Source organism: Microcaecilia unicolor, chromosome 11 (genome assembly GCF_901765095.1).
Source record: "Microcaecilia unicolor chromosome 11, aMicUni1.1, whole genome shotgun sequence".
In the NCBI taxonomy this organism is placed as follows: domain Eukaryota; kingdom Metazoa; phylum Chordata; class Amphibia; order Gymnophiona; family Siphonopidae; genus Microcaecilia; species Microcaecilia unicolor.
In genome coordinates this window covers 181,696,967-181,722,870 of record NC_044041.1, presented here as the reverse complement: position 1 = coordinate 181,722,870, position 25,904 = coordinate 181,696,967, and the positions used below count along the sequence as shown (strand labels likewise).

Below are 25,904 nucleotides of genomic sequence, written 5' to 3'. Positions count from 1 at the left end.
GGAAGGCGAGGGGCAGGCGGAGGACTGGGAGAAGAGGGCAGGCAACGCAAGTCGGGCTAGCACTCGGAGGAGAGGGGAGCCTGGAACTCAGAGGAGAGGGAGGGGGGGCCTGGAACTGGGATGAGAGGGGGGGAGAGAGGGTGCCAAGCTGGAACTCTGAGGATAACCTTGCTAGCGCCCGTTTCAGTTGTGTGAGAAACGGGCATTTTTACTAGTAAGCAATAATAAAAGAAAAACCTTTACGTTGAAAGAAAAAAACCCTCAAAAATAAAGACATTTGCTTCACTCATCTACAGAAGATTTCCAACATCACACTCCCATGCTTTCTTTATGCCACTGCTTCTCATCCGAGTCCTAGGGACACACCCAACCAGTCAGGTTATCCATAATGCATATGCATGAGATTCATTTGCATACCAAGGAGGCAGTGTGTGCAAACCTCTCTCATGAACATGCACAGTGGATATCCTGAAAACCCGACTGGCTGAGTGTTGGTTCCCTGAGGACTGGGTTGAAGACCCCTGTTTTATAAGGTGCCTCTGCTACAAAACAATAAACCCAAACTGCTTTCTGATCAGAACTCCACGCAAACATAAAAAAGAAAACTTATAGCACTCGAAACCTGCATCTAATTGTTTAAAGAGAGAAAAAAAATTAGACATCCTGGCTGAGGTGCTAAATTAATTATTATATTTCTATAAGTTTTACAGTACAGTCCCAATTATCTGATGTAAACGGAACCGACCCGCTGTCGGATAAAATGGGAAACATTGCATAAACCCCTCAAAAAACACATAAACAAAGGCAAAGAGTTCCCGATTTTCAAAAATTGTTCTAAACACAAAGATTTTTCATAGAAATCAATGCAATGACATCACCAGGAGATCTGTCAGATAATCGAGACTGTACTTTACATACCATTTTCCTAAAGAAGTCATCCAAAATGGTTCCAAATAACCATAAAACTACAGTTCTTGAATTCTTCCTTACATTTGTCACTCAGCATGAACTTGGCCACTCCCTCCAGAGTCAGTGCATCCAGGATTTTCTCTGGCTTGTCACTGCCCAACCCAAGGGTGCGGGCCAGCAAATTCCGCATGTACTCCACTAAAAGACACAGGAAGGGAGAAACCCATTATACCTCCATAATACATAAGAACAGCCATACTGGGTCAGACCGATGATCCATCTAGTCCAGTATATCCTGCTTGCAGCAGTGGTCAATCCAGGTCACAAGTACTTTGACTTTTAAAGCTCTACATTTATTGACTCCTCAATACTTAGCGAATGTCATTCTGCCCTATAAGAACACTTCGATCATTAAATGATAACAGGTTAATAATTCCATCACCAAAAAAGGCTAGATGGGAATCTACTAGACATTCAGCTTTTTTCTACGTAGCTCCTGCTCTCTGGAATTGCCTTCCAAAAATTATCAGATTAGAAGAGTCGTATGTTAAGTTTCGTAAACTTCTATAAACATACCTATTCCAAAATACGTTTGGAAGTAATCTGGGATGAAAAAAGGGAAACAGGGGCAGAATGTATATGCAGAAAAAAAAACAAACAATCATATGTTTGTTCATATAAATTCGTTATGAATGGATTGTTTTATTGTTGTTTTTATTCTCAGAATGGATGCTTTTGGTTTGCCGTGCTTTCCTGTCCAAGAAATGCAGTTCCTGTAGGCTATGTTAAAGTTTTGTGTATTTTTAAAGAATGTAAACCGTACTGGTTTGTGCATGCAATTTAAGTAGAGGAGTGTGGTAGCCGTGTTAGTCCACTCTTAAGGTTATCAATAGAAATCAAACAAAATAAAACATGGAAAAGAAAATAAGATGATACCTTTTTTATTGGACATAACTTAATACATTTCTTGATTAGCTTTCGAAGGTTGCCCTTCTTCCTCAGATCGGAAATAAGCAAATGTGCTAGCTGACAGTGTATATAAGTGAAAACATTCAAGCATTACTATGACAGTCTGACAGGGTGGGAGGAGGGGGGTGGGTAGGAAGTATGCATGGGGACATCAAAGCATATCATTGATATTCTAAATTGCATGCAATTTAGAAACGGTATAGAAAATAAACGATAAACGAATTAACGATAAACATAGTAGCAAGATTCCATGTTACTAATCCCAGGAATAAGTGGTAGCTTTCCCCATGTCATCTAATTGTTAATGCGCTTCAGTCTGGCCCTTTCTCAATGGCTGGCCTAGAATAAAATGTTGAACTATAATAATACAAACCAAACAGAGAGGGGAAACAGCATACATAGAAAGTACACAAACAAAACAGGCAACACTGGGCCTTCAAAACTGGAACATCAGGAGTATTTTACTGACAAGTGACCCGACACGGGCTGGGTTTTGACGTTAAAAAACGCCTGCCTCAGGGGTCAGGGTGTAAATGGAATTTAGAATTGTATTTATGTCCAATATCTCCCAAAATGAACGGGGGAAATTCCGTGAAAACAAAGTTCACCTGTTAGGACGGACAGACCCGCAAAAAACAGAAGAAACCAGTCTTCGCAAGATAGGATGGACAGACCGCAATGCAGAGTGGAGAACTCCTGGGTTAGCCTCGTATTCGTTTAAAACAAATACAATTCTAAATAAATTACATTTAGACCCTGACCCCTGAGGCAGGCTTTTTTTTTCACGCCGAAACACGGCCCATGTCGGGTCACTTGTCAATAAAATACTCCTATTGTTCCAGTCTTGAAGGCCCAGTGTTGCTTTTTTTTTGTTTGTGAACTATAATAGTACTACATAGCCTGCAAAGGAGCAATCATCTTTGACAGTCAGGTGATTCATTCCTTAAGCTCAGGCTTCCAGATACAGCAGGAACCCTGAATCCATGGCAATGAGGGGAGGTTCCTCCTGCTCAGAAGGTCATACTCCCTTAACAACTTTAACAGATCCCAAAGAAGACAGCTAGCTCCGTGTGAAACCAACAAAAGAGGTCCCCAAAAAGCAGAGCAAAACTAGTTCCAGCAACATTTCAGAGCTATAATATAGTGCTGGACAGTCAGGTGTAAGGATACCGTCATCTAGTAACCAGCCGTTGTGTAGTACTAGGTCTCCCACAACCCACCCACCCTCACACACTAAAAACAAATCTGGCTGCTCAACCAGACTAATTCAAAGCCTGCACTTCATCAGAAAGAACCTGAATTTAAAAATAATAATCTTTAAAAAATGAATATTGAGTATTTTGAATTTGTTAAGAACACCTACTTTCTGACTCTCCAGCTGCTCCACTGTCTTCTTCCTCAACACCTGAACTCTTAAAACACAATTTTAAAAAACAGACAGAAATGAAGAAAAAAGAATTAATAAACTGGAGGAAGTCTACCAGAGTTATAAAAATACCCACACACATAATCCAAGGAAACCAGGGCTGATGTTGGATATGCAAAGGCCTATGGCAGAAACGGAAGAAAGGGCCCCAAAAAGCCCACCTTCAGGCTACTCCTACTTCATATTCAGGTAGACTGGGGGCCCAGGGCAATTTTCCTGGTTGCCACTTCCTAAAACCAACTCTGAAGGAGACCCATAGGAAGCTAAGCTCAGGATAGCAGAGCCGGTAGTGGGAGGCGGGGCTGGAGGTTGGGAGGCGGGGATAGTGCGGGGCAGACTTATACGGTCTGTGCCAGAGCCAGTGGTGGGAAGCGGGGATAGTGCTGGGCAGACTTATATGGTCTGTGCCAGAGCTGGTGGTGGGAGGCGGGGATAGTGCTGGGCAGACTTATATGGTCTGTGCCAGAGCCAGTGGTTGGGAGGCGGGGCTGGTGGTTGGGAGGCGGGGCTAGTGCTGGGCAGACTTATACGGTCTGTGCCCTGAAGAGCACAGGTACAAATCAAAGTAGGGTATACACAAAAGTAGCACACATGAGTTGTCTTGTTGGGCAGACTGGATGGACCGTGCAGGTCTTTTTCTGCCGTCATCTACTATGTTACTAAGCATCTTGTCCACACTGCCCAGGAAGCTTCTAGAAATGAGCATACAAACATATAACGTTTATCCACTCCTACCCTAGCTAACATAATATTCAAGTACCTTTCTGATCTCATTTGCAACTTTTTAAAATTAGTGCCTTAATTTCTTACTGGTACTCTATCTAATCTATCTATATGTTCCATCTTTACTTACACCCTATGCTGTCTATTAACATTTTTTGTTGCATATTGTGTTGGCATTATAATGTAGCATACTACGCCATACTTTGTATTGTTGTTATTTGAATATTTTTACACCTGTAATTGTCTATTGGTTATGTTTGACTTATTCTTGCTGTACTGCTGTACTTGAATGAATTCCTTCAAAAAAGTGGTAAATAAATCCTAATACATAAATAATTCAAGGAGTCACAAGAATAACCTATACTCCAAGGGAATCCCCTGGGAACATGTGCACTCATACACGAGTAAGCACACTGATGGAAAAATCTTTTCCTCCCCCACTTCCCCAGTAGTCCTTTAGGGAAAAACACACAAGGGCACATCCATATAATGCAAGGAGTCCTCCACCCTCAAGGAGTCCTCTAAGATAACACTGTCAGACAACCCAAAGGGAGAATACAGGGCTGTACGCAAGCCATCATGTCAAAGGCATCTGGCACATAGCCATCATTATCCTACTTCAGACCAGGGGCGCAGCCAGACCTTATGGTGGGAGGGGGCCAGAGCCCGAGATTGGGGGCACATTTTGAGTACCGCCCCCCACCTCCCCCCCGCCACCGCCTCGCACCCCTCCTCGCCTTGCAAATACCTTTGCTGGCGGGGGTCCCCAACCTCCGCCAGCTGAAGCCTTCTTCAGCGCCGGTCTCCAGCGCAGCCGGGTTCCTGCCCTGTTTTGCCTGCCCTGTGTACGCTAACGTTCCTTCTCAGTTTCACGTAACGAAGCATCAGCATGCACAGAAGGAACAAGAAGAAAGCAGGGCAGTGAACGCGGCTGCGCCTGAGGCCGGTGCTGAAGAAGGCTTCAGCTGGCAGGAGTTGGGGACCCCCGCCAGCCAAACCAGGGGCCCAGACGAAATTTGCGGGGGCCCAGGCCCCCCGTAGCTACGCCCCTGCTTCAGACTGCAGGCCACGATCAGGAATGGAGGATTACCTGAGAATCTGCTGCCTTTTCTCTTTCCTTCTCTTTCTGATCAGGATCTGCTAGACAGAGAAAAATAATGAAGTTGGTTATCAAGACCAAGGAGCTCTTCATTCTTGCTACTAATGCTCTTTTCTATTGTTTCAGTGGAAATCGACTCTTCTTGTTCTAGCAGAGAGTAACTGCAGATAAGCTGTAACTATTAAAGCAGACCCAACAGGTCCCCTTTTTATCAAGTGAAAATTCAGGTGACTCTCAGAAGATGAAAACAAAAGAGCAGGTCTTCACACTCCTCCTCCCCCCCTCCATCCAAAGCAAGAAGGCTGCAGCAGCAGCGGTGGTAAAGCGTGGCAGCAGTCAGGGCAGGGCCTTGAATCAGTGTCTCTCACAGATCTCAGTAAGGGATTCCAGTCTAACAGGAAACTTGCCCCACAGGTTACACACAAACTGCCACTACTGGGCCAAGACTGGTGCCTTAACCACTAGGCCACTCCTCCACTCCGCAACCAAACTTTCTCTGTCCCTAGTGGGCTCACAATCTAAGGTGCGCTAACGATTAGCATACGTTAAATGATAAGACGCCCATAGGAATATAACCGGTGTCTTATCATTTAACGCATGCTAACATTAGCGTGCGCCAAATCCATTATCACACCTTAGTAAAAGGACCACTAAGGTGGGGGGGTTCTACCTGGGGCAACGGAGGATTAACTAACTTGCCCTGAGTCAGGAAGCTGCAGCGAGAATACTAGCAGTTAAGTCCACACAGGCATGGAACTAGCAGCAAAACACCTAAGCATTTGTCTGTACAGGTACACGTAAGTGATACACCACTGGATCTATAGAAGTCGCCCAACGTTGGGCATGCGATTCTGAACGCAGATGCCAGATCTATGCCTAAATTAATCAGGTGCTATCAATAATTGGTGTTAATTAGCAGTCGTTAAGAGTTACGCATGATCTGCCCTGTACCCTATTACACACGTGGCTAAATTTCCTACCGTAAAACTAAAAAGGGGTGTGGCCATGGGAAAGGCATGGGTAGACAAAGAGACCTTCTCAGAAGTTAGACCCAATATTATAGAATTATTATCAATTGCGGGCACAACTGCCATAAATTGGGCACCAGCACCCTTTATAGAATATTATCTTAGCGTAGATCATCCCGACGCTTTTTAGGGGCCATTTACAGAATTGCGCCCATAGGGCCTTATTCTATAAAGGTTATGCTACTAAATTTACGCTCCTAAATTAGGGCCTATTATGCTCATAGATTTAGCATATATTTAGGAGAATAAATTATGCTCATAAAATTTAGGAGTGTAAATTAGGATCATAACCTTTTTACAATAAGGCCCATAGGGATAGATCCTGTATATGGCGCCTGAAAAGTTCATGCAGGAAAAAATTACGCCTAGGTGTATTCTCTAAAATACGCCTAAATTTTATAGAATAGGCTTAAATTTCTATGCAGTACAGTGAAACCTCGGTTTTCGTCAATAATCCGTCCGAACATAATCGGCGAAAACCGAAACCAACGAAAACCGAGGCAATAAGAAATTTTTTCTTTTACATGAATAAAAAAGACAAATGTAAAGAATAAATGAACATTTAACATGGCATTTACCTTTCTGAAGACTCTTCTTGGCGTTTGGAAGAGGGAGAGAGAAACAACGCCCCAGAAGAACGCCGCAGGAGAATGCAAAATTAGCAGCGTGGGCACGCTGACGAAATCCGAAGCAACCAACGAAAACCGAGACAATTTTTTCGCTAATACGAAAACGACGAAATCCGAAGTCAACAAAAACTGAGGTTTCACTGTATATACAATACGCCAAGCGGCTCACCATGTGACTAAGCTTGATCGCGTCCATTTAGTCCGCAATTTACTTGGTGTAAATCCCGACGCCTAAATTAGGCGCAGATCAAATGTATTCTATAATAATGCACATAGATTTTAGAAATGCCCATGTGCCACCAATGACCACGCCCCCTTTTCAACTATGTGACTTAGAATTTAGGTGCACCACGTTATAGAATACACTTAGAGAGTTCTATGCATAAATCTCAATTAATGCTGACAATTGCTTAACATCCAATTAAGTGCTGATTAGCTAACCAATTAAGCTATGTGCATTGTTATAGAATACGCTTCGGTTTCTGTGTGGATTTTCAGGCACCATACATAAAATCCGTGGAATAATGTGTAAATGCGAAGGGGAAATTCACATGGGTGGAGCATGGGCAGTGTTGTCACTTACATGACAGCTTGAGCAGAATAACTCAAATTATAGCTACATGATGCTAGGTTTCACGTTACAAGTCACTACCTAGGATAAGGATTTAGGGGTCATCAAGGACAATGCACCTCCCTATCTTTCCTTACCATCCTTCCTACTCCTTCCATTTCCCTCTATCTTTCCTTACCATCCTTACTACTCCTCAACCTTCCCTATCTCTCTCTTCTGTTTGTTACCCATCTTTGCTTGCACCATATCAAACCATACAACAACTCGTAATTGTAATTATTCTCCAGACTCTGTAATTGTATTTACTATGTAAGCCGCATTGAGCCTGCAATAAGTGGGAAAGTGCGGGGTACAAATGTAATAAATAAATAAAATACTTCTGCTCAATGTGCGACAGTGTAGTAGGCCAAAAAACCAAACAGAATGTTAGGAAAGGAATAGAGAATAAATCAAAGAATATTATAATGCCTCTGTACCACTCCACGGTGAGACCACATCTCGAGTATTGTGTGCAATTCTGGTTGCTGCATCTCAAAAAAGATAAACAGTAGTGGAACTGGAAAAGATACAGAGGAGGGTGCCCAAAATGATTAAGGGGGTGGAATGACTCTCACATACGGGAAAGGCTAAATAGGTTAGGGTTCTTCAGCTTGGAGAAGAGACAGCTGAGGAGAGGTGTGACTGAGGCCTTCAAAATCCTGAATGGAGAGAAACAGCTAAATGTGAATCGATTATTTATTCTATCACAAAGTACAAAGATTAGAGCACACTGCAAGAAAGTTTCGTGGATGGGCATTTTTGATATGACGTCTAAATCTGACTTTGGACGTTTTGCTGAAAACGTCCAAAAATCAAGTAATGAAAATGACCATTTTCAAACCAGAAAAACATCTTTTTTTTCTTTGAAAATGACCATTTTCTAGATGCTATTGTGCTTAGTACATTTTTGGACCATTAAAAAAAAGAACAGCCCAAAACATCTAAGTGAAAAGCGCACAAAATCAAGCCATTGGGACGTAGAAAGAGCCAGCTTTCCTAGTAGACTGGCCACACAGGCATCCCAGCAGAGCACTGGAGCACCCAATGGGGCACTGCAATGGCGGTCACATAAAAAGTCCTAGGTACACATCTCACCATTACTCCCTATGGTATGGCGAGCCCTTCAAAACCCATGAAAAACCCATTGTACCCAACTATACACCACTACAATATTATTATTATTATTAACATTTGTATAGCGCTACCAGAAGCACGCAGCGATGAACACCTGACATAGAGAGACAGCCCTTGCTCAATAGAGCTTACAATCTAAAAATAATACAGACAGACAAGACAATTAAGGGCGAGGGAAGTACTGGGTGAGAAGGAACAAGGGGAGGCAATTGAGTAGTAGCTAGGAGCCAAAAGCAGTGGTGAAAAGGTGGGTTTTCAGCATAGATTTGAAAACAGGTAGAGATGGAGCTAGACGTACAGGCTCAGGAAGTCTATTCCAGGCATAAGGTGCTGCGAGGGAAAAGGAACGAAGCCTGGAGTTAGCAGTGGAGGAGAAGGGGGACGACAAGAGAGATTTGTCCAGTGAGCCCTTATGGCTGCAGGTGTCACCTATATGTGGGTACAGTAGGTTTGGGGGGGCTGACACTTTCCACCACAAGAGTAATAGAGTGGATTATGGGCCTGGGTCACCTTCTCTACAATGCACTGCACCCACCATTAGGCTATTCCAGGACTACTACTACTACTTAACATTTCTAGAGCGCTACTAGGGTTACGCAGCGCTGTACAATTTAACAAAGAGAGACAGTCCCTGCTCAAAGAGCTTACAATCTAATAGACAAGTGAACGGTCGGTCCGATAGGGGCAGTCAAATTGGGGCAGTCTGGATTCACTGAACGGTAAGGGTTAGGTGCCGAACGCAGCATTGAAGAGGTGGGCTTTAAGCAAAGACTTGAAGACGGGCAGGGAGGGGGCTTGGCGTAAGGGCTCAGGAAGGTTGTTCCAAGCATAGGGTGAGGCGAGGCAGAATGAGCGGAGCCTGGAGTTGGCGGTGGTGGAGAAGGGTACAGAGAGGAGGGATTTATCCTGTGAACGGAGGTTTCGGGCGGGAACGTAAGGGGAGATGAGGGTAGAGAGGTAGTGAGGGGCAGCAGACCGAGTGCATTTGTAGGTAAGAAGGAGAAGCTTGAATTGAATGCGGTATCTGATCGGAAGCCAGTGAAGTGACCTGAGGAGGAGGAACCTGCTTGCTGCTCTAATAGGACTGGCTATGACATGACATGACATCTGACATCTGAAGCTGTCATAGAAATTGGTATATACTGTTTCATTTACAGCTTTATGGGGTGGGAGGAGGTCAAAGGAGGAAGGGGGTGTCATTCCTTTATTCCTGCGGTGGTTTTCTAGTCATTTAGGTCACTTCTTTGTGGCTTATTCGTTAATCAAACATGTGTAGACCAAAACGTCCAACTTATAGGCCTGGCTGTTTTTGTTTTGTTCCATTACGGCAGAAAAACGTCCAAGTGTTAGGAACGCCCAGATCCCACCCTTAAAACGCCCCCTCGTGATTTGAACGCATTTCTGACGGACTTCATAGAAAAAGTCTAAAAAGTGTTTCAAAAATACCAATTTGGATATTTTTGTGAGAAAAACGTCCACATGCAGATGATGCCACTTTCTGGATGTTTTTCTCTTTCAAAAATCAGCCCCATAGCGGCACAGGAGAAAATATTATTCTTTCCACTCAGCATATGGTTAAGCTCTGGAATTCATTGCCACAGTAAAAGCAGTTAATGTAGCTTGGTTTAATTTATAACAATTTTATTGATGACAAGCCCAATGCATACACTGCAAAAATATAAGCATAAACTGTTCAAATATAAGAACACATATGAAACAATTGAACGGAGCTACTGTCATCAACCCTTTAACCATTTTTAACCCCTCCCCCTCCCTATGTGATGTTATACTTATGTTTAAACCATTTTATTGAACCAACAATACAATAACAATCCAAATATCGCTCATGAGTTGTACATCATTTTCAATACATGTCCTCCCCACCCACCCATCCACCCCCCCATGAGTAGTCATAATTGAGTTGTTCTAATGGACCTATTAAAGAGGACAACATTATAACAATTACTTACTCAAACCATTCATTCTCTGAAACCATCCATTAGTGATTATTAAACACCCCCCTCCCAACCCTATCCTACCCCCCTTCCCCTATCTCTAACTCTGACATTAGGTATCTCATCAACTACTCATAAGGTGTTAACAATAAGGCTTCTCCCCCTTGGGCTAAGTAGCTGGGTTTCTAAAAGGACAAAATATTTGGAGAAATGGTCCATAAACCATTATTAAGCTAGATCTGGAGAAAGCAATTGCTTATCCCTGGGATTAAGTAGCAGGGAATCTTGCCACTTTTTAAGACACTGCTGGGAACAGGATACTGGGCTAGGCGGACCCTTGTTCCGACCGGTAGGGCAACCCCTACGTTCTTATATTAACTTACAGAAGACTGTTAAGCTATGTATGCCCTTATAGCATTAAGGGTCCACAGTAACACCAGTCTGTGGCCTCTCTCATACCTAGCTCCAAAGCCCTGTAGCAATCTAAATAGCCATCAAAACTAATGCAGCCATTGCCCAAACATCCAGCCTCCTAGATACCCTGTGAAGGCCGCCAGACAGTCCCAACTGTGTAAGCACCTCTTGGACTAGTTATTACAGAACTTGCAGTCTGCCAGAAAGGCCCAGCCGCTAGTACAAATCTTATCCTCACAGCCCAACCTAATTGTAGTTCTTGTTATAAAAGTCACTACTACTGCTTCACTGATGTATTGTTCTAATTTCATTAATCACCATATGGGTAATTAGCTACCATTACTAGCTAGCTTCCTATGTCCATTAAGTACTGTCTAATAATTTTCCAAAAATGTGGGTTTGCATATGTTTAAGGAGTAGTTAGTGCAGTGGACTTTGATCCCGGTGAACTGGGTTCGATTCCCACTGCTGCTCCTTGTGACTGTGGGCAAGTCACTTAACCCTCCATTGCCCCAGGTACAAAATAAGTGCCTGTATATATGTAAACCGCTTTGAATGCAGTTGCAAAATACCACAGAAAGGCGGTATATCAAGTCCCATTTCCCTTTCAAAGAACTATCATTTTTGTTCTCCTTGTAGGTCAAGACAGACACAGTGTTTTTCATCTTTGAGTAGCTTGACATACGGACATGCTGGCATCATTTGTCAGTAATACTCCTGATACAGACACCAGGAACCGAAACATGGCCAAGTAGGGTTGTTTTCTATTGCTTTGCTTATTGATGTTTTAATTTTGTAATATTTGCTGTTTACATTTGGGCTTTTTAAAGAAATTTATATTCAAGTGGTTTTACTACATTATTTCAAATCATATTAACTAAGCTATCTTTTTTTATTGTTGTTCATTATTTATTCTACATTTTTACATCTGTTCCCCACTACTATTTAATTATGAAGCTAATTACATTAGAACAATAAATACCTAGCATTACTAGTGAACCTCCTAATGAAGTCTACCAGGTCAGTATGAAGGGGGGCAGACTCAAGAAAAATGTCAGGAAGTATTTTTTCATGGAGAGAGTGGTGGATGCTTGGAATGCTCTCCCACGGGAGGTGGTGGAGAGGAAAATGGTAACGGAATTCAAACATGCGTGGGATAAATATAAAGGAATCCTGTTCAGAGGGAATGGATCCTCAGAAGCTTAGCCAAGATTGGGTGGCAGAGCCGGTGGTGGGAGGCGGGGCTGGTGGTTGGGAGGCGGGGATAGTGCTGGGCAGACTTATACAGTCTGTGCCAGAGCCGGTGGTTGGGAGGCAGGACTGGTAGTTGGGAGGCGGGGAATAGTGCTGGGCAGACTTACACGGTCTGTGCCCTGAAAATGACAGATACAAATCAAGGTAAGGAATACACAAAAAGTAGCACTGTTCATCAATGCAACATACATCCACTTCAGATCCCTCATCCCGTAATCAATTGTCCCACTGTCACCTCCCAATGTTTCTATGTTGATGTCCCATTGTTATATTCCTAATGATAATCGAACGTCTCGCACAACTCTGCACAATGTATTCCACATCCAAGTTGTTACAAATGTATTTCTACTATTCATACCTTATTGTAAGCCACACTGAGCCCGCAAAGAGGTGGGAAAATGTGGGATACAAATGCAATAAATAAATAAATAAAATATGAGTTTATCTTGTTGGGCAGACTGGATGGACCGCACGCAGGTCTTTTTCTGCCGTCATCTACTATGTTACTATGTTGGTATGGGACCATAAACACTGCGTCAGGCAGCACTGGCGAGGAAATGGTATAAAATTTGAATAAAATCCTTAAACACGTGCCATTATGTTTCATTCTGTGTCTGTAGAGAAAATGCTTAGTATCTTTGGCCCACAGCGTGCATACCACCAAGATCTCTTTTCGGCAATGAGCAAGTGGAAGGTCTGAGTCATGAGCTAAGAACAGTTCCTTCTTTTGTCTCCGACTGAGAACTTCAGCAGCAGCAGCACCACTCCATTGGGATGTTAAGGAAGGGACTGCCTGCTTACAGACCCCCACATCCTGAAAGAAGCAAAGCTGGTGATAAAGGAGAAATTAGGTCTTACCTGCTAATTTGCTTTCCTTTAGACCCTCCAACCCATCAGTTTGGGCCGGTCTGGAGGAATGAAAAGGAACAGCTGATTACAGAGCTGTCAAACCAAGAACAGAAAATGGAAAACATGGCGAATCACTGGCCAAGCGATAGCCAGGAAGGTACAATGCTACAGAAATCAACCAGATCAGCAGGTCTAGAGAAATCCTAGGAGGCCGGATGTTCTGGAAACAGCCCCACTAGATTCAGCAGCTGTTTACACGATCACAAAACTAGGTAGTAAGACACTGAGGACTCGGCGGTGGATCAGGTATGGCATCTTGTTTGCTCATCTATGCAGAAAGATAGAGAACCAGTGAGTAAAGCAAAAACGGAGTCAGAAGGAGGGGTACTGTACAAGTAATCAAGTTTCTGCAGCTGGCATGTGGGGTAGATCCATGCAGTGCAGCCAGGAATAACTGCAGAGTGAGCAGACCACATGGGCTGACTGGTCTTTTTCTAAATTATTTACTAAGTTAGCAGTTGCCAGGCTGACGGGCTGGAAAGAAGACAGCAGACAGATAAGTGCCTGTATGTAAGCACTCGTCCTAGGAGTGACTGTCCCCTTCAGTCCCCTATGGCTGGCACTGATCTGTAGAGAAACATGACATTTCCTTATTGAACTGGTTTCCACCCTGAAACATCAATGAATATGAGGAGGCCAGATTGGGAGACTGGTGTTGGTCTAAGAAATAAGCTTGTAAGAAGCAAAGCTGAAGATAGCAAGGCCTGAAATGACCCACTGGCAAGGGTGGCTGAGGCCAGAATGGCTGCAGATTCCGGGTGCATTAGGGAGGTCGTGGAATAGTAGGAAAAGGGGTTAAGGGCCCACTAAAAGATGCAGGAAGAAGAAACTGGCGTTGGCACAGGAAGTGAGGGAGAATGGAAAAGAGCTGCAAAAGACTGAACATGGCCCTGTCCAAATCCTCACCTCAGAATCCCTGCAGTCCCCCACGCCTCCCTCCCCCCAGCAGCAACTCCAGCCAACTAATCCAGTGCTGGGCTTGAGAGCCACAGCAAGAGTTCTAACCCTTGCAAAGGTTTCTATGGTAACAGAATGCCCATATGAAAGAAAGAGCGGAACACAACAGGATCTAGTAGATCTTGCAGGCCCCAAGCTGAATTAGTTGATATTTATGAAAATCTGGTTCCTGGAAAAACTACCTACACTGTCTACACTCTGTGGCTAAATCTGGCCTGGGTACTGGGTGGCATGCAGGAACTCCTATACTTCTATGAAAAGCCAAAACACAGTAACTATTGAGAACATAAATATGAGAAAAGTCCAAAAAACTGAATAATCCACATGATGTAATTCTTGACCAAAACTAATACAGTACTGTGTTCTGGCTTAACATATATCCCACTTATCAAGCCTATTTCCCACATTCAAAGCTATTTAACAGGGCAGGAACGGCTCCTGGCCGGTTAAACAGTATTTAAGTGCCTAACTGTGGATATTCAGCAGGAGATAAAGTTAATTCCCGTTGAATATCCTAGTTAGTGGCTAGCCACTAACCCTGTATTCTATATACTGCGCTGAGATTCCCGAGCGGAAATCAAAGTGTATTCCATAACAATGTGCATAAGCCAAAATGGTTAACAAGCTAATCAGCGTTGATAATTTGATAACCAATTATCAGCATTAATTTGCATTAATTAGAACTTTAAGTGCAGAATTGTCTAAGCGTATTCTGTAACGTGGTGTTCGTAAATTCTAAGTCTTGTAGTTGAAAAGTGGATGTGGCTATGGGCATGGAATGGGCGGGTCATGGGTGTTTCTAAAATCTATGCCCGTTGTTATAGAATATACCCAGTCTGTGCATAATTTAGGCATTTTACACCAAGTTTTACTTGGCATAATTGCCCGTGACTAAACTTAATCATGTGGAGCAGTGCTCTGCGCATTCTATATACTGCAAAGAAATGTCGAATTATTCTATAATGTACGCCTAAATTACGGCGTACTTTATAGAATACGCTTAGGTGAACTTTATTTAGGCACCAATTTTTTTTAGGCATGATATGAAGAATCTAGTTCTGTCTATATTACATGAAATAGCTGGTTAGGCATGGATATTCAGCACCAAACTGGCTATGTTAAGCGGTCAAAACAGACCACTTAAATGGCAGGCCTATCTTTCACAGCTAAAAAGTTAACGGCTTAGTGCTGGATATCAACATAGCCAGTTAACTTTTTAGTGGCCAAAATAACCCCGGATATTCAATGTCAGTCACCAGATACAGCCCGGCATTTAATATTCGGGTTTAACGCCAGCAGTGGACAGCAAACACACTGCCCACTGCTGGCTGTCCTACACTTTCACTACAGGCTTGATAGTGGAGGAGTGGCCTAGTGGTTAGGGTGGTGGACTTTGGTCCTGAGGAACTGAGTTCGATTCCCGGCACAGGCAGCTCCTTGTGACTCTGGGCAAGTCACCTAACCCTCCATTGCCTGCCATGAGTGGGAAAGCATGGGGTACAAATGTAACAAAATAAAAAAAAATAAATAATGCATCCAAATGTTAAATAGCTTCCATATTAAGAAATGCACAGTTACTACAGGACACCTGACAAGTTAGTTTAGTTATGACAGAAATTTGAGTTACTTTCAGAGCTGTATACATCACCAGCCCAGAAATGCCAATTAGGCAGCCTTGGTTGACCATTTTGGCAGGGTTGGCATTGGAAGATAGTGGTGCAAACAAGCAAATCGCCCCGGCCCCTATGCCTGGCCAAAGTTGAAGAAGACACAGACAGCTGGCAGGATTGGAAACGGACCCCTCCCAAATTCTGCTCAGGACCCAGCCATGGGCGTAGTCTGATATGGACACAGGGGAGCCGCGCCTCCCCCTCATGTTGCAGGTTTTAATGTTCAATTGGTCCACCTCCCCCCCCCCCCCAACACTCTTCTCCAAAGTAGGTCGACAAACTACATTTACGGCCCCAGCTTGTCAAACACCAGCCCTTTTGCTCTCTTCCACCGCGAAACTAACACAACGACAACAAACAAACAATAACAGTCCAAGCTACTGAAAGGACAAACATTCAGCTGTAATAGGTACATAAAATAAAGATCTAAGGCACAGATCTAGCTCCAGGCTTCTGCAGACCCGGAACAACTGGAACAAGACAGCCTTGGTCCCTTTCCTTCCCCTGGGGACTGAATCTCTCCGGGAAACCTTCGAGTCTCCACCCCCCAGGCTCTCGTCCTTCCAGGCTTTGCGCTCCCGGTGTCTGATCCCGATCCCAGGACACCCTCTTCCCAGCCCTTTACCTTCCATCCCTGGCACCGGGCGGCAGCTCCTCCTTCCTCTCCCCGGGCCCACAGCACTTTGCTCAGGGGGACTGTCAAGGAGGGCGGAGTCGGAGGCAGGAGGAAGACGAGAAAATCCTGCCCAGGAATTCAAAGAAGCAGGCAGGAGACGGCATGACGTCAAAAGGTTGCAGCCAATTAGGTTCCTCTCTGTTTCTTCTTCCGCGCGCGCGCGCACCCGCCTTTTCCAGATACTCTCTCAAAACAAAACAAAAACAAACCAACCTTATGAGCTGCTGCATCCACGTTGTCGTTCTTTATGGTTGGTAGCATTTAAGCGTGCATGCTTGTGTAGCATATGCATGAACACAGAAGAAATATAATAACGGAATAACTTTTCATAGGTACAGTTGTAATTTATTATAAATCGTAATCAGTGTGTCTTTTGGAGGGGCTGGTTATAGGGCATCCTAGCTTGTGTTATATTTATGCACAGATTTTTTTTTCTCTTGGTAAAGGGCCACTAAAACAGACAGCATGTTTTAAATTATTTGTCTCATGCATTAATCCAATGGTCTCTAATGTTTCTCATACCTCACACTGTTTAGTTTTGTCTCACCTAGAATGTAAACCGCACTGAACTCTGGAAAAGGGGATATTAGCCTTATACAAGAATTGAATTGAAAGCTTCCCATATCCTATATAATAAAACTCACCCTCAACGTTCTGAGGACACTGACGTCACTGTCAGGTCCTCTGGGCACTTCCTTCCGGTTCGAAGCCTTCGTGGTGGTGAAGCCACCGAAAACACTGTATTGGGGCCCCACCCTCGTGTCAAACGTGATGACGTCGAGGGCGGAGCAATGTCAACAGATTGACGGTGGTGACATGCCGAGGTCCGCAACAATGGCGGACAAAAGCCGACGGGGTGAGTAGGGAGGGGGGGAGGTCCGGGCGCAGCAATGTCAGCAGATTCACGGTGGCGTGCCGAGGTCCGCAACAATGACGGACGAAAGCCGAAGGGGTGAGTACGGAGTGGGGGAGGTCCGGACGGAAACCGTGCTAGCGCTCGTTTCATTGCTGCAAGAAACGGGCATGTTTTACTATTGTAGATATAACTATCATGAAATAAAAACTGAATATCACTAAAACAGGTTCAAAAATTATTGTAGCTGGTGGAAACAGCACGAATAAAGGCTGTATTTTGTGCTCATTTTTCTACACTGTTCTATTCAATCTCCAATAATTTGTCAATCTGCGTCCCTGGATGGCTGGCTGGGTTCGTAACTGTATGCAAATGAGCTACTACGTAATCGGCTTGCCTCCAGCCTTCCCTTCCCTCTCAGTGTCCCACCCTCGTGGAAAGAGGAAATTACGTCAGAGGAGGGTGGGACACTGAGATGGAAGGAAAGGGAAGGGAAGGCTGGAGGCAAGGCGAGCTGAGCCTGCCGCTTTTACTGACACCGCTGCGACTTCAAGTAAAATAAAAGTTTTAAAGGAAGGGCGGCAGGAAGGAACGGAGGGCTGTTGTGGGAGAAGAGGGCGGGCAGGTGAGGGCTGGGGTTGAACTGGAACTCGGGTGCTTAAGAGGGGGGCAGGTGGGGGCTGGGCCGAGTCACTGGACATGGAGGGGAGAATCGCTGGTCATGGATGGGAGGGGAGAATCGCTGGACATGGATGGGAGGAGAGGGGAGGATCGCTGGACATGGATGGGATGGAAGGGGAGAATCACTGGACATGGAGGGGAGGGCAGGGGAGAGAGGAGAAATCGCAAAGACAATAGCCTTCCTAGGCTCCGTTTCATTTTTGGAGAAACAGGCTTTTTTTGCTTGTACTGTAATACATGGCCAGATTTCAGTGAGGATATCCTGTTTACTGATGGGTTCATCTCAACTGTTGTAATCTGCCTTGGGAAGCCTGGTATTATAAAGATTGGAAGTAAAATTAAACTGTCCTTTAATTGGGGCACATGGAATCACGTCTTCACTTCATCTCTTTTGTACAAATGGATTATTCTGTTTTGAGCATGTTTCAGGGACAAGTGTTTTTCATAAGTCAAAATAATAAAAATATTTTATTTAATGCAGATCTCTCATTTGTTTAAACATAACTAGGTCATGTTTACTAAGTTACATTAGAGGCGCATTAGTGTTTTTAGCGCGCAATAACCGTGTAGATGCCCATAATATTCCTAAGGGCATCTATACGGTTAGTGCGCACTAATATTTAGCATGCACTAAAAACGCTAGTGCACCTTAGTAAACGAGGCCCATAATGGGCTATAAGCCCCTAATGCAGTCCATTGGTTTTCTTATATTTTGTCCTTGTGATGACTTATACTGTGCCAAAACTGGAAATACAGTGAGACAGAATAATAGAATTCAGTAATATCCAAAACTTAACATTATAATTGTGTTCGCATTTGAGCAATAACAGAAAATGCTGTTATCAAACCATATTAGGAATCTTGACGTCGACCTGGTTATCTTCTGCTGAATATCAACCAGCTAATAGTTGTAAGGCTAGATTTTGTTTGCTGAACTCATGCTGATTCATTTCTCTTCCACCAGATTTGTTCCTCCTTGGTTAATTTTAAACAAGAAGCTAAAAAAATAATTAACTCTGATCTTACAACAAGGACATCCCATCAAGCTATGCATTACCATTTGGAAAACATAAATATCATTCAGCTCCTTCTGTTCTACTGCTGCTTTCTCTTAGCCATCATTATACCTGGGACTCATCTATATACAAACACATAGCCAGGAGATAAAGATCCCCCCCCCCCCAAAAAAAAAAAAAAACAATGCCTTTTACAACCAAGCAGACTTGAAGAAGAAATAAATATATATCACAGAACTGCAAAATATTGGCACATTTACACTGACTCTAGACTTCTGCATGAAGGTAGCTCTGCCCTCATTATTCAATATTTGTCATTTAAATAGTAGCAACACAAAATATGAAATGCATTTTTATAATATACCACTGCAATCCACAAAACAAAAGGAGCAAGTTCCCACATGCCATCTTTTTCTTTTGAGCTAGGCATAGGAAAAACAATTTAAATACTCCCAAGTTTCAACCTAATTCTTGTTTAATGTAGGATATAAATATCATGAATAAGTAAATAAATAGATAGAAACTGAAAATGTTCTCATGACATAATGTCTGTTTTAGTGGTCCTTTACCAGAAGAAAAAAATCTCTGCACGACTATAACACATGATAGGGTGTCCCTATAACCAGCCTCTCCAAATGACACACATTACTATTTATAACAAATTACTACTCTTCCTATAAAAAGTTATTCCGTTATTATACTTCCTCTGTGTACATCCGTATGCTGCAGAAGCTGGAATGTTTGAAAATATAATAAATGAGATTAAATAAAAATGCTACCTACCAACAATAAAGAACGACAACGTGGGTGCAACAGCTCATAGATTTGTTTGCTTCGTTTTGATGTTTTCAGTGTACTTGGACGAGGGCTGCGAGGGGCAGGGGAAACAGAGTCTAACCTACTTGGTTTCAAGTGTTCGGCGTCATGCCGCTTTCTGTTTTCATCCGCCTTCCTGGAGTCTCATTCACGGCGTAGGGCATGACGCCGCGAAGAACTACAACTCCCGTCACACCAAGCTGTCGCGAGAGCCATTCTCTGCGCTTCCCAAGAAACTGCCGCCTGATTGGTGGATGGTGAAGTGCCCAACCTGATTGGCTGTCGTTTGTGGGAATTCCCAAGTTGTGAAAAAGCCTTTCGGTCTCGTCTGTGGCGTCTGGACGGTGGTAAACAAGAAGCGAGTCCACGGAGACTGGGGGGTACGAAGAGGCCCGGGAAAAAAACCGAGTGGCAGAGAAGAAGCACGGCAAGGGGGGAAAGGCTCGGCCCCGCGGGGGAAGGCGGAGAAGAGAACCAACCGATGGTTGGGGTAGGCTCTCTGAGCCCTTCTTTTCTCCCGGCCTTGCTTGGTGATTTTTGATGATGGCCCAGCGGACTGGGCCGGCTCATAGCCCCACCCGCAAAGTTCTGCTGAACCAGGGCCCGTGGGGGAAGGTGCCCGAGGCGGGGGAGGAGTGGTGTGATAGTGGTTTAGGCTCCTTGGGGGATGGGCAGCTGTGGTCATTGCATCAGGAGGAGGAGGAGGAGGAGGTGGAAAAGGAGAAAGTGTCTGGGCCACAGCAGTGCAGCACTCGGGGACCCTCGGATCAGACCCACCCTGGGAGCTGTAAACCGGAGTCAGAGGAGCGGCTGGACTCTGCCTTGGGAGACTCACTGCAGGAGGATGTGGCTACAGGCCTGAGTCAGGAGGTGGGAGCGCTGTGCCTGCAGGAGGATGCTCAGCCCTGGCTACAGAATGTTTTGGCCTTCGTTACAGAAGATGGGGACACGTAAGTAAGAAGCTAAGTAATTTTTAGACTTTTTGAAAACACATATATAAGAGAAAAAATTTGAACTTTGAAGACAATATAGAGGCTGGGGCCGATGATGAAGCAGCCCAGCCCCCGCGAGCTATAGAGCTATATATATATATATATATATATATATGGGCTTCTTGAGGCCTTCCCTTTATACACTGAGTGTGGTATAAATTTACGTCAATTGAGCATATATTACTTTGATCTCTTCATTTGATTTGGATTGTATGATATATTTCAAGTAAGAGGAGACTTCATATGTTGATTAATGGACACGTAAGTAAGAAACATGGGCATGGAAGCAAAGCACCCGTCTAATGATAAAATTTAAAATGCAGCAATTCTACATCTCTTCTCCATTATACCAAACACTGCTTCCCAACAGTGATTTAAATAATCCCAAAACACATATCCATAAAATTAATCCTATTTCCTTATTGTCATAACAGACCACTCCAGATTTATGCTTATTTTCCTCTATCAATAGTTAGCTGTAATCTCATAATTTTCTCATATAATGTGGAATATATTCACCACACAAATCCCAACTGGTGGTTTGAGGTGGCTTATAGCATAAGAGGCCCAAGACATCACATCAATCACAGTATATTGACTGACTATAAAGATTTAAAAGAGCTTCAGATTAACAAAATGAAACACTTGGACCTTATCAAATGGAGTGGAGGAGTGGCCTAGTGGTTAGGGTGGTGGACTTTGGTCCTGGGGAACTGAGGAACTGAGTTCGATTCCCGGCTCAGGCAGCTCCTTGTGATTCTGGGCAAGTCACTTAACCCTCCATTGCCCCATGTAAGCTGCATTGAGCCTGCCTTGAGTGGAAAAGCACAGGGTACAAATGTAACAAAAATTAAAAAAAAAATAGAGAAGTTTTCAGTTTCCTTTGAAACTGAAGATAATTAGATTCATTTGTGATCCATTGTGGTAAATTATTCAATATAGAGATACCATGGACAGGAAACAATAAGTATTTACAATACAAATGTCAGATTTAACAATAGGATACCTTAGTAAAACTGTACTGAAGACTTAACATGAAGAAAATGAATAAGAAAAAGCTGAATTAAAAGATATGGTGAATTAATATGAAAAATGGAATTTTAAAAATAATTCGAGATTTTAAGGGAAGACAGTGAAGCCTGCAAAGATATCCAGAAATCTCTCTATATAAAAAGCAACACCAACGTTCTATGAAGCCTCCAGCCGGAAGTGTGAAGGGGGCGAGATATCCGGTTTCCCTATGAGTGTCTGCCCCGCCCTCTCTGTAACACAGTCAGTGAAGGAAAACAGCAGAGCACGAAATCAAATCGCTGGCTCTGTAACAGTGAAGGACTCAGAGGGGGGAGGGAAGAGAGGCCAGAGGGCAGGGACACACACACTCCCACATGCACACAGAAGAAAACATTGCTAGCCCCCGTTTCATTTGCATCAGAAACGGGGCTTTTTTACTAGTGCTATTATATTTCTTAATCCAGAAAATCATGCTGCTGTATTTTGTATTAGCTGGAGTTTCATAGAAGCATAGAATGTAATCTCATGTACAACCGAGTTACAATAATTCAAATGGGATAAAATCAACATTTAAACCAATAGGGCAAAATGATGCTCATCAAAATAAAATCTTATTAAATGTATTGAAAAATTGTTTTCTTCCATAAATTAGCAACTTGTGGTTCAAAAGTGAGAAAAGAGTCTAGAACCATACCAAGAACTTTTTGAGGTATCAGCATTTAATATTTATCCTGAGTCAGTGTGATGGAAGAATTATGAAACCAGAGAACTTTGGTCTTAATAGATTTAAATTTGAGCAAACTAATATTTGCCCAATTGTGAATTGTATCCATACAACAAGAAACATTATCAAAAGTATCCTCTTAACATAGCACATTTTGGAATTAACATTAATATGTCATCTTCATAAAACAATAGTCTTTCACCATCGCTCAACGGAATCATTCCCAGAGAACTCTTAAACAAATTGAACAGTATAGGTGACAGAGAAGAGCCCTGAGGAACCCCACATACTTCCTGACATTACTCCTGAGTCTGCCCTCCCTTCAACCTCAATTCATGTCCTCTAGTTCTGCCGCCTTCCTGTCTCCGGAAGAGGAGAAGAGATAGACAGACATATAAGGGAAGGGGGTATAGATAGCACAGTTACATTTGCTGAGACGTGCAAACTGTGTGAAACAATAGGAGAGGGGGCAGTCACCCATTCCATCAAAGCAGGCAAGGTAAAGGGCATCATTAATTGAAAGTACAGAAATAAAATTACTGGAACGTGAGAAAACAGCAGGGTTTTGACTGCTGCCTTCAGTCTTTCTTTTTCTGAGGATTCTGATCAGAAATCCATGTGTGTGGTCTGCATGACTATGTTAGTCTATTGATACTGTACTCATCAAAATGTGTAAATCGCTTCTGAAATTGTGACTACACATCCACTCAATAGTTCTGTAATGCTTCCAAATCATGTGTGCTAGGTAATTTAAAAAAAAAAAGTCTAAAAAAATCTCATGTGGGCCACCCATCAGATGTGCCTGCTCTAGATCAGCATTTCCCAAGTCTGTAGTACCCCCCCCCCCCCCCACCTTGCCAGTCAGGTTTTCAGGATATCCACAATGAATAGCATGAACTTGAGTTGCATACATTGGCTCCATTATATGCAAACCTTTCATGCATATTCATTGCAGATATCCTGAAAACCTGACTTGCAAAAGGGGAGGGGGTACTCCAGGCAGGACTGACTTTGGAAACAGTGCTCTAGATCAAGGCCACAGTACAACTCTTCAGTGGGGCAGACTCAGGAGAAGCATCAGAAATTTTATTTTATTTTTTTTCGCAGAAAGAGTGAAGACAATAATAGTAAAAGGATTCACAAAAGTCTGGAAGAAGCACAGAAGATCCCAAGGGAAATTCACAGATCATTACTAACCCAATGCTGCAGACCCCAGCTGAAGCTGGGCAGACTATGTAGGCCTAATGGTCCCTTCCGCCATATTTTGACACACTAAATCCTCTGATCTTTACTCCCAGTCCTTGAGGGCTACCGAGGTCAAGTTTTCAGGAGTTTGCATGCCTCTTACCATCATTGCATGCCAATTTCTGTTGTGCATATTCATTAGGGGTATCCTGAAAACTTGATCTGTTGGCAGCCCTCGAAGCTGGAAGACCAAGGCAGTACACTATTTGGCCTGTTTTACATGTCCAGGTCAAGATGTGGTTATTCCCCCTCTCCCTGTATTTTACAAAAGGCTCTGCCAAAGGTAGAGCACTGTCTTAAAAACAAACACACACAAGAGCAGCCTATGCTCTTCAAGTTGCTTTGCTTCGAGCAGGGACATCATGAGTTCCTTTTTTGTAGCAATAAGATAGTGGACCCCAGGCTTTGTGTTTCTGTTGTAAACTGAGAAGTATCTCTTTATTTGGGGTACTCCCATGTGCCACCTTTTAGGCTGTGCATCCCAGGGTGATATGCACATCCAGATGGCTTTCTAAAATCACTCTTTGGACATATATGTGCTCTGAAATTACTTCCTATGGTTCAAATCTCATTACCTGAGAAAATATCCATCCACGCAAGTCAGAGTCTCAGCTAATTTTTCCCCCCAATAAAATGTTCTAGCTTGCATTTTTTGCTTCTCTGGTGAATCAGGATTTCCAGCACTCTGGTTCCTTTAGTTTGTTCCTCATCCGGTCGTCTTTCTTAACATTGATCTGGTGCTTATCACATTATTGTACAGCAAGTACTAGGAGACCATTTGCCCAGTAAATGTAAGTTGTAAGTAAGTCTTCAGGGAAGATGTCTGCAACCATCCACTTGTTAGTCTTAAATTATTTGAGTACACGTTATTTGTACCTGTGAAAAACTATATTTAAAAGGATTCTACCCTGCTGTAGTATTTTGGATCTGGTATATTCCTGACCCATGTTCTGTTGATAGCAGCCTTGGAAAGAGAGTATGGTTTTGCTTCTAAATCGAATGTAGGACACCAGTCGGGGTTAGAATTTGCACAGAGCATTCAATAAGCAGGTAGCCAGGAGAAAACATTGTATTTTAAGTAGATAAGCTCATTATTCTAATACACAACACTGAGTTTCATTATCCGATAAACCTAATGTCTTAGGCTGGCATCTTATGATACCTGGACTGTGAAAGGTGAGGGGAATGGGGAAAGAGAAGAAGATATAGAAATAGTGGGATTTTGCTCAAAGAAGGAATTAGAATGCAAGTTAGACATCGGACTGTTCTGTGTTATTTTGAAAAGATGATAATCTGTTACATGCTTTTGCGCCATGAGCCATGGAGTCCTGGTCCAGATTTGGTGACAGAATTCTTCACATGCACAGCCTTTGGAAGGAATCTACCACCCAGAAACGCCAAAAGATCGGCCCGCAAATTCCTCAATCTGAACTTCCCCAGCTGTAAAGGAATTAAATACAAACAGTCATAACGCTACTACTTTTGCGTATAAAAGCACACAGATCTGGAACGCATTACCCATGGCCCTGAAGAATATAGACAATCTAACCAGCTTTCGCAAATCTTTGAAAACACATCTCTGCAACAAAGCCTACTAAAGACATCCTTAATAAATCATTCTTCAAACTACTCAGGTGCATCAAAAACACCTCTCACAACTCCTTACCTAGCACCTTGCATCTAAATCACCTACCTTCAGCTTATTATCGACTGTATTTAAGATCACGTAATGACTGCATCATAACAACACTCTGTAAGCCACATTGAGCCTGCAAAAAGGTGGGATAATGTGGGGTACAAATGCAATAAATAATAATAATAAATAATCAAATCGATCTGAAGACATTTATAATCCTCAGGCTTGCACCCAGTCTCATTTACTTGCCATCCTTGGCTTCGTGTTGCATAACCGGTGTTGTGAAATGTCAGACATGCTGAACTGTGTCTCTCCGTTTGTGTTGTATCGTCTGCTGGGTGGAACCCAGATGTTCACTTTGCTCATCTTGTTTTCAGAGCCCTTCACCTGGCTGTGATTCACGAGCATGAAGAGTTCCTGGGATCTCTCCTCTGTTTCATAGAAAACACAGAATTCCTGGACCTGCAAAATGACCTGGGGCAGGTGAGGACTCAGCATGACATCATTTTAGCTGCACGAAGGAGACTGGTATCTTTTTTTTTTTTTTTTCACAAAACCTGGAAAGATT

At 43.2% G+C, this 25,904-nt stretch overlaps 2 protein-coding genes across 5 annotated transcripts in view; one reads left to right on the top strand and one right to left on the bottom strand.

Annotated features, from left to right (window-relative positions):
- The window catches only part of SIRT2 (sirtuin 2), a 32,347-nt gene extending 15,928 nt beyond the window's left edge, over nucleotides 1-16,419 (bottom strand). Inside the window, exons 1-4 of one of the 3 annotated variants that reach the window (XM_030219082.1) lie at nucleotides 16,312-16,419; nucleotides 5,118-5,167; nucleotides 3,242-3,290; nucleotides 991-1,107 (exon numbers count right to left, since the gene is read on the bottom strand). In XM_030219082.1, coding sequence (XP_030074942.1) covers nucleotides 991-1,107; nucleotides 3,242-3,290; nucleotides 5,118-5,167; nucleotides 16,312-16,318 — 223 coding nt within the window. In that variant the 5' untranslated portion in view covers nucleotides 16,319-16,419. Of the gene's footprint in view, nucleotides 1-990; nucleotides 1,108-3,241; nucleotides 3,291-5,117; nucleotides 5,168-16,311 lie in introns of those variants that run through there. The other 2 variants (XM_030219083.1, XM_030219084.1) reach the window with 2 other exon arrangements.
- Nucleotides 16,420-19,923: 3,504 nt separating this feature from the next.
- Nucleotides 19,924-25,904, top strand: part of NFKBIB (NFKB inhibitor beta) — a 31,297-nt gene continuing 25,316 nt past the window's right edge. For both annotated transcript variants that reach the window (XR_003943720.1, XM_030217579.1), the window contains exons 1-2: nucleotides 19,924-20,678; nucleotides 25,714-25,819. Coding sequence is in view for 1 of the 2 variants with exons in the window: in XM_030217579.1 (XP_030073439.1) it covers nucleotides 20,269-20,678; nucleotides 25,714-25,819 (516 nt within the window). In the remaining variant the exon portion in view is untranslated. The remainder of the gene's footprint in view (nucleotides 20,679-25,713; nucleotides 25,820-25,904) is intronic.